General features: G+C 48.2%; 1 protein-coding gene across 4 annotated transcripts in view; it reads right to left on the bottom strand.

Annotated features, from left to right (window-relative positions):
- The window catches only part of arnt2 (aryl-hydrocarbon receptor nuclear translocator 2), a 56,935-nt gene that overhangs the window by 14,958 nt on the left and 26,753 nt on the right, over positions 1-15,224 (bottom strand). For all 4 annotated transcript variants that reach the window (XM_060070762.1, XM_060070763.1, XM_060070764.1 and 1 more), the window contains 4 exons: positions 13,173-13,249; positions 11,682-11,816; positions 9,997-10,071; positions 7,599-7,750 (listed from right to left, as the gene is read on the bottom strand). In XM_060070762.1, coding sequence (XP_059926745.1) covers positions 7,599-7,750; positions 9,997-10,071; positions 11,682-11,816; positions 13,173-13,249 — 439 coding nt within the window. The remainder of the gene's footprint in view (positions 1-7,598; positions 7,751-9,996; positions 10,072-11,681; positions 11,817-13,172; positions 13,250-15,224) is intronic.

Here is a 15,224-nt window from a genome sequence, read left to right as displayed (position 1 = left end):
ACACACTCCAGAATTACGCAGATTCCATTTGGTTGCCGTGCAAATTAAACTAATGTACCCACTTACTTCCAAACACACTCTGTTTTTGAATTCTGTTGTTATTGCGTCTTTTAGCAGATTCTCTCCATCTCTCCTGCTTGGCTTAGATCATCCTTTGCGCCGTGAAAGCGTTGCGTTTTAAACACAGAAGTGGAGTGAGACGAAGCGCATCTTCTTTATGTCAATGCGTCACCGACAGGCCCTTAACCACAAGCGCTCGGTTAGTATCGGCGGGTTAGCGTTGAGCTAGATCCTTTAATATCTATCATAAATCGCACAAACACACACACACACACACACACACACACACACACACACACACACACACACACACACATCCTTGGCGTGATTATCCTCGACTGCATGTGATTTATATTCAAAATAAGTGTTGTGAACATTAAAGGTGCAGTATATAGAATTTAGTGGCATCACTAAATTCGGGGGAGGGCGGGGGGAGCTCGCAGATTGCAACAAACTGAATACCCCCCATAAAATCGTCCCTTCTCCAACGACGAACGAGAAGCTACGACGGCCTGCCCTGTTCCCGAGTGGCGAGTGACGAGGTTCGCTCGAGAGAGAGAGAAGAGGACCCGTTCCCCTACGTCGATATAAATAAATATATTCACAGGATTATACGCTAATTAAAAACATACTTATGCGTAATATATTCCGATTCTGCCAAGTCCGTTCCGCTGAATGCCACTAGAATTCCACACACGCCACATCTTTAAAACCCCACAGCCGTCTGTCGCTGTTTTCTTTTCTGCAGTGACAGCACTCACCTGCGTGCAAACACAATAAAGAGTTGTGGAATTTGTTATCTCTGCCAGGATGCCGCAGGGGGCCATCTGCACACAGGGAAGACACGTTGAAGGATGTGCTGAGCACTCAACGTGTGGACGTGGTGTGCTGCAGCGGCCGATGCGATGCTAGCCCGGCCTCTTGTTACTGGCAGCCCCTTGGACCGGCCACAACAACAACAACAGCCGCAGCGAGATTCGGTTGCGGGCTGGCTCACTCGCATGCGTGTGAAAAGAGGGAGAGGCGTGGAGATGTGTGCCATGGCCTCTTATTGCTTAAGCCCGACACTTGAAATTCAGGGGGATTAGGGCTTTTGCTGCTGGAATGGCTTCCATGGGGCATGGCTGTGTTTGTCCATGGCCTCCGCAGATGGCCATTTGGCCCGTGGATATCCGCCTGAGTGTGTCTGTGTGCGTGTGTGACGGAGGGAAAGTGGGAGAGACCGGGACCGAGAGAAAGAGACCGAGAGACAGAGATAAAGAGAGAGAGACCGAGACAGAAAGAGACGGACAGAGACCAAGAAGGAGAGACACAGAGTGAGAGACACAGAAAGACAGACAGAGACACAGAGAGAGACAGAGAGAGAGAGAGAGAGAGAGAGAGAGAGAGAGAGACAGAGACAGAGACAGAGACAGAGACAGAGACAGAGACAGAGACAGAGAGAGAGAGAGAGAGAGAGAGAGAGGGAGGGATAGAGAGAGAGAGAGAGGGATGGACGGGCACAGTACTATCATCCATTTACAGCCCGTCGAATCAAAAGCTTGGCCCTCCGCGAGGGCTAGTGAGGGGTTGGGGGGTTGTACCATTTGGCTTCGTGATCCTAGTTTAATGGCTTTGGACTTTGTGAGCGGTGGGGCTGAAGGAGAAGGAAACTAAATGGCAGGCACTAATGGACAGCGACAGAGTAATTGCAGGACTTGTGACCACAACAACAAACCACAAAGAACACAGTTTACCCCGTTGCACTGTTTATTCTCTGCAGAGAGCGGGAAAGCATCAGGCTGCAGATTCTCCTCGCCTATTCCGCATGCGCCCACAAGAGTAAATAGCATCACATCTAGGTCAAGAGCGGCGACCAATTGGAGAAGGACACAAACGACTTCCATCTCAGGGCAGAGCACAAAGAAAAGCACACCGATTGAGCCACCCCTGCAAAGCAGCAGTCAGTGGAGGAGCACTGCAGGAGTGACACACACATACACAGGGCTGAGTCCTTTGTGTGGCACAGCGCCCCCTAGTACGCCATCCTCGATTTCCTCAAAACTGCCAGCCATCAATGTTGTCCTGATCCATATGAGCACAAGGTGTACGCAGACTTCACCAGGCTAATATGGAGAGAGCTGCACGCACACACGTGGGACTGCTGCGGTCAGACTCCAAGGCACGTGCAACCCGAAATCAGCGAATAATCAAAAGATGATCCGACGACCCGCTGCAAAGCTGCAGTCGAGCGATTCCGCGCCTTAAATCAAGCACTGCAATGCTGTAATACAGGCAAAGGACACACAAGGGACAATTACCTGCTGAATGCCCAGCTTAGTGAGTCAACAATTACCAGGTACAGGGCTGTAACACTTCCACTGAATCATCCATCTAGGAGCTGCATGTAGGACTAAGGAGCCCTAATACGGTTAACAGCAGCGTCTGTCCAAAATATCAGTCCAAAAATGGATGTACCGACCAACTATCTCCCTGCATATCGACTGGCTCTCCGGTGTGCTTTTATTGTGCGGTGACTGTGTGTGTGTGTGTGTGTGTGTGTGTGTGTGTGTGTGTGTGTGTGTGTGTGTGTGTGTGTGTGTGTGTGTGTGTGTGTGTGTGTGTGTGTGTGTGTGTGTGTGTGCTGACTAGCTGGTGTGCATGTATAGGGCACTGCTGTGAGGGGGCTGCTGTGAGCCTGGAGGGGGGGGGGGGGGGGATGCTCATATATCTGCTGCCTGCTGATAAATGGAGTTCCATTTCTTTTAACTAGGCCCTCATAAATCTTCCCCGCGTTCCGCTAATACCAGGACTCATGGCTCTCACCTCTGCCGCTAAGCATACCCAAAGTGATCGTATGTATTTATGCGCCACAGACCACAAAGGCATCAATGCATAGAGAGAGAGAAAGAAAGAGATACCCACGTTGTTCGTCACGCGAGTAAAAAATAAATAAATAAATACACATAGGCTCATCAATGCAGCCACACTCGCACTCGCACACGAACACACACACACACAAACCAGTCTCAATGCACACACACACACACACACACGCAAACAGGCTTTATAGAGACGACATTGTTTACACAGCGATATGACGGTCTCCTTGACGCATGGTACGGCCAAAGAGCGAATCCCATGGACCCCCCCCCCTCAAAATCACGCAACGCCTCATTACATACACAAACGACAAGACACGGGCGACACACATGCACCGGGAGATAGAGAAAGATAGCCACGGAGGGGGGGGGGGGGGGGAGAGCTTGGGGAGAGAGAGAGGGGAGGAAGGGGACAACAAACAAACCATCTGTCAATATCCATCCCCAATCTCTGGTGAATCTGGGGTGTTTACAGGCCGCTGGAGGGCGGGGCCATCAACGCGTTTGACAAGATAAGGGAGGGGTTGAGTGGGGTGCTGCGGCGTTCATGCTTGGTCTCCCTTCTCCCTCTCCGCTCTCCCTCCCTCCCTCCCTCCCCCCCTCCCCCCCTCCCTGTGGTGGGAGAACCTCAGCAGGGGCACCACTGCCCCCTACAGTTGCGCTCCGCTGCCTGCCGGTGCGGCTGGCGTTGCGTGGCCGACGTACTGTCACATTAAATCTGTCTTCCACGGCCCCCCCCCCCCCCCCCCCCCCCTTCGATTCACGGCGGCCATTACGGCGCCCGGAGACCACGGTGGGAGTGAATGGCCGGCGCGGGGGCAGTGAATGGCGACACTGTTTCCATTTTCATTCGATAATTGGATAACTTTTAGTGGTTTCAAGGTTGGGTGGAATGATAGAATTGATGAAATATCGTTATCACAGTCTTATGAAAAGATTGAGTATCAATATATTACGGCCGGGCCTGAATATTCGCACGTTAGGTAGGTATTCGAATCTCAAGTCAGTATTCGAAGGCTTTGTTTAAGTTTTATTTTAAAGGACATTCTTATTTTCTTTGGGTCTATGGATACTTGTGAACTGAAGGGAGAAGGCTGGTTTACATTACGTCCGAATATCCCAGTGATCAAGTATATATGAAAGGGTGCTATACGTCAGAGAACGCGTCACGTCAGCGCCTCAGTTGAGGCATCTTCAAAGTGGCCAAGTATGAGATGAGATTTTGTTGCTGGATATTCAAACATTATTTAAACATTCCAGCAGCACCTTTGACAGCTGCTGTCCAGTGTCGGGATATGCAAGCCATTAACCCCCACAGCCACCAAAGCATTCATGGTTTTAAAAGGGTTAAGGGTTTTGGAAGGGTTTGAATAATGAACGTATTTAGCAGCTATTTCGACGTTCTAACGAGTTCAATAGACACTAAAAAGTTCCACCTCCTAATAATAACGTGTTGGTGATTACGTAAACGTGGTTAGAAGAGGTAGTGATGTTTTTCCTTTCATGGCGATCCGTTCCCCACAGCAGTGCCTGTGTGATCTATGGCCGGGTCCTGCAGAGAAATGTTCAAACCACCCATTTGCTTTGTGATAATTGGAAGTAGAACTACTCTCACACTTCGGTGACAATGTGTTGGGAAACTTTTAGGCTGAAGAGTGGATCTGAAAGCCACTAACGTGATATGGGTGTTTTTGCTATTGTACGTTAACACTCTTTGACCAATTGAACCACTTTAGAAATTCAACGTTTTAATTATGATAATATTATTTCAACAATCTTTATCGTCACGCTTTCACATTGAGCTGGAGGGATTATACTTAGCACTCCAATAATGTTAAAACATGTTCTGTTGTCTTTCCAAGTTAAATAAGGGCTGCGTTTTAAAATGCAATACAGAGCAGAGAGCCTTTGAAAAATCTGCATCATAAAATAAGGTGCTTCCTTTTAGAAAAATGAAATAGTATAGCTTCAGTTTCCGTATTTCATTTTTTTGGTAAACTCCATTTCACATATTAACAGCATCAACAATTGTATAATCAACAACCTGAACACATCTTTACAAGTCGACAGCTTTAACAGCTATTTTCCTCATTCTACCCCTCATACAAGTGACATCCCACTCGCCCACTTTCTATGGTTCGTTGAGAGAGGTGAGCTCTATCTTGTCCTGCCAGGATTTTAAATCTGGGCTGGAAGGGTGTCAGCTCCATTCTCATACACGTGTGTAGGTGCTCATTTCTGAGCCTTTAACAAAATGTGGTTAATCACAGATAGAGCTGGATGTGCAGCCGAACATGGTCAACATGTATAAACGCCACAGTCTCGTGTCTGTCCGTTGTTGATTGAAAGCCCTTTCTCCACTGTTTATTTTGCTCTCTTGTCTCTCCCCTTTGTTTGCACGTCACACTCAGTGATTTGGGTCGCAGAGCTTATCGGAATGCACGGATTCCTTTGGCAGTTTTCTTGGGCCGCTAACGCCTCATGCCCACTGCACCGTCAGTCAACGGACGTGGGAAGGCGTGGCTGACGGATGGGGGAGTAGTCTTTGCAGAGGCATCCGTCAGCCAATCAAATCGCTTCGCCGGGTTCTTCCCGCTTCTTCCTGCTTGTTGCGAGGCAAGATGACCCGCTTTCCCGCTTTCCAGTATCGTCAGAGCCCGAGTCGCGTCACAGTGCTTAAATTTGCATACGCGATCTGATTGGATGACGGAACCGTCGCTGCCGAAAAAGTTGAACATTTTTCAACTTTCTGACGGTGGCGAACGCTCCAACTGAACGGACGGATCCACAATGCATTGCGCGTCCGTCCCCATTCAAAGTCAATGGGCAACGGTCAACTGACGGAGGTAGTGGGCACGGGTCGTAAACCAGTGGCCTAAAGGCTGTAAATGTCTCAGTCGAAAGGGAATAATTCTTAATAGGTCTGGTTATAGGTCCGGACCGGATACGACCATGTCTGGGTCCAGACCCGGGCCGCGGTCTGCATATGAGCGACCTCTGCAAACCACTAACAAACTATGGTACAACGCTCTCAGGACCGCAGAGTCGCTCACTATCTTCCGAAAAAAAGACTCAAGACTCACCTGTTCAGAGTCCACCTCGACACTGCATAGCCACCCTCCCCCTTCTGGCCACCATTGTACACTGTATTGTGTTGTGTTGTATTGTATTGTATCATAGTACTTAACTGTGTAGCAAATGCAGTAGCTGCTATCATTGCTGTAACACGGGGAATTGGTTAGTCTAGCGATTGTTGTACTTGCACTTGGTTCTATGAACATCCTTTCTGTACCGACAGCGATATATTGATGCACTTCTTATGACAAATGTACTTATTGTAAGTCGATTTGGATAAAAGCATCTGCTAAATGCCCTAAATGTAAATGTAAATGTAAATGACACAAAATGATGCTATAGTAATATATTTTTCTTTTGTATACATATATTTCTTAGAGCATATCAATACACATCATCCCTAACTCTCCACCTCAAGCTGGTGTGTAGTGAGCGTTCTGGCACCGATTGGCTGCCGTGCATCACCCAAGTGGGTGCTACATATTGGTGGTGGTTAGTGAGGTCCCCCCTTCACTTTAGGTGTCTTTGAGTGTTATTAATTATTATTATTCTTCATGTTTAACCTCTGTTTTTCTTTTATTCCTAGTCTGTTTTACATAGTTTTGAATGATGACTATATGCTCTGTAAGGTGACCTTGGGTGTCTTGAAAGGCGCCTCTAAATTAAATGTATTATTATTATTATTATTACTACAACACGGCAGTGCCACAACACAGCAACACGTCGACGATGGGCACACACGATAGTAATCAACGTCCCTTCCCGATACTATTGACTTCCTGCCCGGGCCTGCTTAGGATTCCGGGGTCCAATACCGTGTTAACAGCTCGCAGATCAATATTACTAGGTCAATATTATATTGGGCATGGCGAGGAGCGAGCAAGGGCGTCGAGACAGTGGCTCTCTTTACGCGGCGGGCACAGAGTAAATATTGGTTCCCGGTCGAGGAGAGAGGCAGTAGTGTTTGACTCCGGACGACGTAGTGATGGAAGTCACAAGAGAGTGTGTGTTACTGGGCTGCAGTGTCCACCCAACTCTGGTTGCTCAGAGCGAAGAGTGCCCAGATGCAGTCGCACTAACCACTATTTTCATTCATAACTTGTCCCTTACTGTAAATGCAGGATTTCCCACCAGAAGAGGACACACCATGAACTACTAATCGATATATATGTATATACGTATATATTTAGTTGTGAAGGATTTGAATTTCTATTATCCCTATTGTTTTTAAAATAGAAATGACCAACTGTGCTGTATTACAATAAACAATAAAGGCAGAGTTATGCTATGATTTTAAAGACAATTTTCCATCTTAACCTCCTATTGCTACTCTGCCCATTATCCAGAAGTGATGCAGTGATTCAGAAACTCTCCTGTGCAGCTACTCCAATTGTTGCTTGCATGCAGTTATAATTCCCACTCGCTACGCAGCTTCAAAAGGAAGTTAAACAACCATGGAGGGCAGAGAGCAAGTCTACGCCATGCATCCATGACATACCGATGACATCGGTCCGTGTTGTTGCGTGGTGTAAGCCCGCTGACGGTGGGCTCGCGGCCGCCCCCCCAGTGGGTCAGCGGTCGGGGGTTCGGTCGGCTACTCACTTGACGTTGGTGTTGGTGCAGATGATGTACTCGATCTCGTCCGAGTACGGGTTCTGGAAGGTGAAGCTGCTGGTCCGGATCAACATCCACTCCCGGTTCTTCATGCGGAACCGGTACATCACCGACAGAACCTGGCCCTTCAACTTCACCACCTGGGGGAGGGGGAGGGGGAGGGAGAGAGGCGGACACATAGGCGGTGTAAGGGCGGGGCTGGCACAGCACTGTTCCCACGGTTCAATTCTTCTGTGACGAGCATGACCGTGAGATCTGCAATCTTTCATCTTCCCCTCTGTATTTATGAGAGCAAAACCTATGCTCTTCCTCTCTTCCTCCCTCTGCATCATTGCATGAAACCAAAGAAAAACACAAAAAACACTCAAATACAAATTCGAGTAGGGCTCCAAACTAGCGAACGTAGCCACTTGTTACACAGTACTTCAGTAGTGACGATACACACTCTATTCTGGTCCATGTCCACCCCCAACATGTCTCTATTCTGTTCCATGTCCACCCCCAACATGTCTCTATTCTGGTCCATGTCCACCCCCAACATGTCTCTATTCTGTTCCATGTCCACCCCCAACATGTCTCTATTCTGGTCCATGTCCACCCCCAACATGTCTCTATTCTGTTCCATGTCCACCCCCAACATGTCTCTATTCTGTTCCATGTCCACCCCCAACATGTCTCTATTCTGTTCCATGTCCACCCCCAACATGTCTCTATTCTGTTCCATGTCTACCCCCTACAGGTTTAAAATCTGTTCCATGTCCACCCCCAACATGTCTCTATTCTGTTCCATGTCCACCCCCAACATGTTTGAAATCTGTTCCATGTCCGCCCCCAACATGCCTCTTTTGATCCACCCCCTAGTTGTTTGTATTCTGTTCCGTGTGCAGCCCCCGGTTCACTCTGTTCCCTGCCACCCATACGTCTGCTCTGAGGATCCTGCCCTGCAGGCGACCCCCCGCCGCCTCCTCCAGAGGAGTCAGAACACTCGGTTTCCATCTGACTATGAAATTGATTCTATCCACAAGCTGGCACGCATGGCTGAGATGAAGCAGTAAAACGAGAGGAAACGCCGCGGCTGGCCGTTCAAGACCGACAGGGAGGGAAGGGACGGGACGGGGTGGAAGCAGTTCTCCCAACAGCTTCCTATTGGGGCCAGAGAGGTGGCTGACCTCTGAACTCTGATGGGGAGAAGCGGGCGGTTGTTATTGCAGGGGGGGGGGATGTTCGCCGCAGGGCCGGTGCAACCGCACGCCAGCCAGCGACGCTTAGCCTCTTCAGGACACAGAGGGATCGTGTTAATATTACCGCTATTGTCAGAAAGCAAGCTTTAAATGTCAGCTCAAATGTCAATTGAGACACTCGGGGAGGGACTAATGATACATCAATGACAGTAAATATGAGGTGCAGAGAGTCAGGGCACGATGGAGCCTCTCTTCACTCTGTTGTTTGTTGACATCGCCGGCGTGTGTGCGTGTGTCCGATATCGCTAGGGGCGCGCGCGCGTGTGCGTCCTTGCGTGCCGGTGTCGACGATAACAATACTGTTGGGACGCCCGCGGATACGTTAACAGGATGAGTTACGGCGGACGTAGAGAGTCCAACTGTTTCATTAGTTTTTAATCACGTTAGCGAGCAGCACGTGAACACGGTAATGGCACCTGACACGCCGGTGGCCCACAGCCAAAGCCGTTTGTCTGGGGTTAGTGTTCTGGGCTCCTGTGATTTACTGCGTCTTCAGCGTGGTACAAACTAGCCTCGGCAGAGATGTGGACCAAGGACACACACACAGCTGAAATATACACAACCCACTCACACAGGTAAAACGTGGACTACACACACACAGCAGTAATATGGACTAAGCACACGCACACAGCCGAAATATAGACTACACACAGTTAAAACATGGAATACAAACACAGCAAAAATATGGACAGCACACACTGATCATCTCACACACACACACACACACACACACACACACACACACACACACACACACACACACACACACACACACACACACACACACACACACACACACACACACACACACAATAAATATTGAATGTGTCACGCAGACAGCCCTGTCTGTATTCATGAACCTCCCAGTCCCCTGGTCTTGTCTGATGTATACTAGGGGAAGTGATGCATGCTCATATAATATGGGAACAGACAAAAAGGAGCGAGTGAAAACATCACGGGCTGTCAGCTAGGTTTCCATCCGTCAGAAGTCTCTGGAACAGCAGGTTGCAGAGAGAGTGGATAGTGTCAGAGACGGAGTGGAATCAGCATGGGCTCCATATGGCAGTGATGGAGGCTCCTTCTCCGCCCACCCCTTCCCTCCAGGACCAAACACTTGAGATCTAACGGGCGCGCCGGCTCTGTACCTGCTGGAAGCTTTCCCTCAGGTGACTCTGGTCTTCTGGATGACAGAACTCCAGGATGTCTTTGCCCAGCAGGTCCTGTGTGAAGGGAGAACCAGAGGGAACCAGTTGAGTAAGGTTAAGAGAATGAATCAGTCAGGTGAGGTGAACTGACACATGGAGGGGTAACTGACTAAATAAATAAAGACGTCATTTTATACGCACACAGCACAAACTTTACAGTATATATTTGGGATCTGAATAAGAAACTCTAAATAAATAAGGCTCAAAAGACATTTAGGATACATAATGTTAAGCAATCAATAACACATTTGTGTCCAACATTTTTTAAACATTGCAAAAGATAATCTTGCATTAATTATTCCTGGTTCTACCTTAGCTGTGCCATAGTCATTTCCTGGACGTGTCTCAAAGGTATGTGTCCCTAGGAGACACCTACTGTGTGCCTGGCTGGCCCAATTTTAGGTGTACAGATTAAAGACAGACTTCATATTTAATACATCAACTTTGTTATAAAAGCAATATCAATGTAAATTCAACTTGATTTAATCTCCTTAATGTTTTTTGTGTTGGAAACCTTCCAAAAGCCATAGGAAGTGTTTTGATATTAAATGGTCACCGTAGGGTTCAACTACTCCAAATTAAATTAAATTATATATATTATTATTATAAAATGTGATTTTATAATCGTCTATGTTACCCCGAGAGCCAAGCACGTGAATAATATAACTAGAAGATATTCATAAGTATATAAAACCCATCAAGCCAGAGGAAGCAACAGGCCTGGTTATTATTCCCCGGTTCGCCTGCAAAGCAGAATCACGTGTTGGCTGTCCTCGATGCAAAAGGTCAAGAGGTGGGAGAATGGCTGCCTTCTAGGAAACGCCGCTCCCTAGGAACAGCGAGTGCTCTTTCTATCCCCTCCCGTTTCTGTCCCCGCGGCAACACAATAACCCCTGCACTGCGCTGGAATGCATCCACGCGTGCGGGGGGGGGGGGGGGGGGGGAACCAATCTCAGAACATATAGATCAACTACGATCACACAGTGTTCCCCAAACAGAACTCCCCCCTAAAAAAAAAAAAAGCTCACATGATGGGTTATGGGAAATGGGGCCCCCTAGACACATTGCTTTTTTCCCCCGCATTGCGGACTTGCTTGCACAAAAGGTCAGAGGTCGTGGAGGAGCGAGCAGGGTTTTTGGTTACCACTTCAAAGGCCGTTTTTCAATGTAATAAAAAGCCCCGTTTGAAAGGGAGAAAACGAAAGCAGCCAAAAATAGAAAAGTTGCTGACACGCTGAACCGCTAAACTCTTTGGTCTCGAGAGTCGAGACGCGGACACAGTTCCAGTCTGACAGTTTAAGGAGCAAAAAAAATCCTGCCGTCGTTGTCATCGCCGTCTCGTCGCCGGTTCCCCGCCAAATGAAGACGGACACTTTTAGTATACTTATATCATTATATGGGGAAGGACAGCCTAATGGCCGGCTAGGGTGTTTGACTCCAGGCCTGTTCCGGGTTCATTCCCCGGTGTCTGGGGAGTCTACCTGGAGTTATCTCGGAGCAACGTTGCCTAACTCCGACCGCTTGCGAGGTGGAATCCGTCTGAAAAGTCCACTGCTGCTGAATAACTAAACGGTTCGGAGACAAATGTAGTTTTAAAACTAAAGTTAGGAGTCTGTGCGACCGACCTGCGGCTGGTAACCGATGACGTTGATGCAGCGCGGGTCGACGAAGGTGATGACGCCGTCAGAGTTGTGACGGGACAGGAACTCGGTGGGCACCGATAGGCCGTTCATATCCATGGAAACAGGAGAGCTGGTCACCTGTTGGGAGGAGGTAATGACACAGTTGGGATCATTGAACATTTAATGGGAAAATAAGAAAAAATACGGTCAGATGAGGTCAAAACCAATGATAAAACTAATTCGAAGTTGAACTCAGACTAGTCAGTATACATCCTTCACGGCCAATCAGCAAATAGGAAACAACCATACCCTGCGGGATACACAAATGATTTAATCAATTGTCATCAGAAAATGGCAAAAAAAAATCTAATTAGATAAATCACAAAACAAAAGCCTACAAAACCCGAAACCGGTGCCTTAACACCATTCCTTAAAGAACAAGTACCACTCCTGCACGAAGCATCAGACAGGTGCCATAGTGCTGATGCTGCCATGCGCTAAGAAACCCAAACACTCAGGAGGGTGGAGTGTGGGGGGGCTCACGGGAGAAGGGGCTCACGGCCGAGCATGCCTGACGTCTCCTGGCACGCGAGGGGCTCGCTGTGTTAGCGTACGAGCTCTGCCCAAGACAAAGGACCAACCAAAACAGCCAGGGGCAGGGGCCACACAGCTCGGCCGGGCTTAGACGCTTTCACCCCACGCTAAACAGGGTCGTTACCGCAACAGATCTGCCTGAATGGTTTTTATTTCTCAGAGGCTTGCGGTGAGTAAATGTGACCGTCAGCTGCTAAGCCCCCCGACCGCCCGACCTGGGGGTGTGGGGGGGGGGGGGGGGATCAGGGGAAAGCACAGAGTAGCACCACGGGAGAACCGTGAGAACCTTGGTGGAGCCCTGATATTACTGGGCAGGGCCAGGGTTTGGAGAGTGGAAGCAGAGCTCTGAAGGGAGTTGGCCGAGACGGGTCGGACTGATTAGCCATGAGGGGGAGGGAGAAGGGGGGAAGAGAGAGAGAGAGAGAGAGAGAGAGAGAGAGAGAGAGAGAGAGAGAGAGAGAGAGAGAGAGAGAGAGAGAGAGAGAGAGAGAGAGAGAGAGAGAGAGAGAGAGAGAGAGAGAGAGAGAGATAACGGTATTGGAGGGAGGACACGACAGGATGTGGGTCACCTCTTTCCTCCGCTGCACTGATCATATAATCCTGGACCCCCCCCAAAAGAAAAAAGTTTCCTTGCTGATCGCCTCCGGTTGAGCGGGAACAGTCCGGCATGCATGCAAATGGGCCTTTGAATGTGTGCCACTGTGTGTGTGTGTGTGTGTGTGTGTGTGTGTGTGTGTGTGTGTGTGTGTGTGTGTGTGTGTGTGTGTGTGTGTGTGTGTGTGTGTGTGTGTGTGTGTGTGTGTGTGTGTCTGTGTGTGTGTGTGTGGGTGCCTGCATCTTTGCGTGCGTCTTGAGGGTTGCATATCCCAGTTTAAGTAACACAAAACTTCATATGCGTACCTGCAGTCTGCCGATGGCCACCAGACAGTATTTACCAGTCTGTCCTGCTTCGGTGTCCTCGTCTGGTATGGTCATCCCTGGAGGACAGGGAGGGAGGGAGGGAGGGAGGGAGGGAGGGAGAGAGAGAGGTGATGGTGCAAATGTGAGTTCAAATGGAACATATCAGACAAATAGGGAAATGTTCCTTCGATCAAAAATTCCTACATCACACTGTCACGACAATTAGTTTTGCTCAAATGGTAAATGGTAAATGGACTGCATTTATCCAGCAAATGGCTAGCCAGTGCCACCGGTGCACTTTCCAATATTGCCTACCAATGACCCCTTCATACACACACATTAGCACCGAAAGCGGTGGTCACCGTGCAAGGCAACAGCCGGCACACTGGGAGCCGTTAGGGCTAGGTTAGGGTTTGGTTTCTTGCTCAGGGACACCGCCAGACTCCTTCGCTCTCCCTCCTTTGTCGACTCGACAAACAAAGCGACTCGCACAGAATCTTTATGAACATTCACAAGTCAATGCAGAGGTTCACATGTGAATTATTAATCATAGCTGGCCTAACACAAACAGCTCCTCAGCGATGACAACCGGCATCTGGACAGAGTCACACACAAGGGAACCCAAAGCAGAGACGCATTTGTCAACGAGCGGTTGTCAAGTTGCTCTCGAGAAGTCGCCCATTGTCAAAGTCCTTGGCCAATCTAAAAATATATACGCAGCTATCTTGGAATTTGATAACAATGTTTTTCTGCGCAGATCCCCATAGTCGAAAGAAAAGCCATTCAAACGATGATAACCCTGGTTCACTATCGACGGCATTGGGCAGTGCTTGTTAGTGCTGGCCCCGATCGTGGAAGATCATGACTCACGTCCTTGAGGTTCTCAGAGTAAACCGCATGACGCGTTGCCGATCAGTGTCGTGACGTACATCGAGGCCCAGTCAATTAAATCAGAGGTGGGTGAATGTAAATACTGAAATGCCAATACGTTTGTTTTTACGTGAAGACCATTGGAAGTAAACTAAAGTAGAGGTTTGATAATGGCGTGTCACAAGGGCCGACCACCTTCTGTCTTGCCAAATGCTGGGAGTAAATATTTAGAAATGGGTTTCGGATCGGAATCTCGTTGAATTCAGCACACAACAGAGGGCTTTGGAGGCTTATCGCCAGCTACTGGGAATCGTTCACCCTGAGGGCAAACAACAACCAATTCGTACTCATTATCCTCTAAAATTGACACTTTTGTACCGACCGAAATCAGGTGACCCTCCTGTTCATTTATGAGACGGTAATAAGACCCTTGTATAGAATTCTTTGAATGAATATGTACAACTGACCTCATATGAACATACAATACTAAATTATTGCATAATCGCCCCTTATTAACAGTCAACCCCTTGGGTAACACAGCAGCTATACGATTACGGGGATGACGGTGTGTCCTTCAAACGCATCTGTACCTTGAGGTGACTGACATCGTTCTTCACCTGTCATGAACCCCAGCGATGGTTTCAATTCATTTAAATACCAAAATTCTTGGTCCACCACACAACATTATTCAGTGTGTGTACTTCTGGGGGATGGGGGGTGAAGGGACAAGACAAAGAGTGACAGATACACAGGGCCCGCAATATTACCATAACAATAAGAAATGTAATTTTCTCCAAGCCGTGGTTGATTACAAATAAATGTTTTGGTTGCGGTGGACATTTTCATGGTCCCGCAGTCTGACAGGAGTTCCTGTCATTGCCAAAGCAAGGTGTCACTTTTGTGTAAAAAAGGGTTTGACATTTCATTTGTTAGGATATTTTGTATTATTACCAGCTGTTCTGCGATTTCATACTGTGGATATTGTCACAAAATAGAAGGCTTCTCCATAGAGTAAGGAAGAGGCGTTATACAGTCTGCTGGAAAAGCTCCAGTCAAATAAATGAAAACCTGTGCCATGAAATTGACAAAATTGCTCTCTTATTTTTGGGGGGCTCACTAAGGATGTGAATTGAAACTCTTTCTCTTGTCGACTGACTGTGATTTCCATAATGGACCAATTTT

The sequence above is a fragment of the Gadus macrocephalus genome, chromosome 14 (assembly GCF_031168955.1).
Source record: "Gadus macrocephalus chromosome 14, ASM3116895v1".
Classification (NCBI taxonomy): domain Eukaryota; kingdom Metazoa; phylum Chordata; class Actinopteri; order Gadiformes; family Gadidae; genus Gadus; species Gadus macrocephalus.
This window is presented reverse-complemented; position numbering and strand designations above follow the sequence as displayed.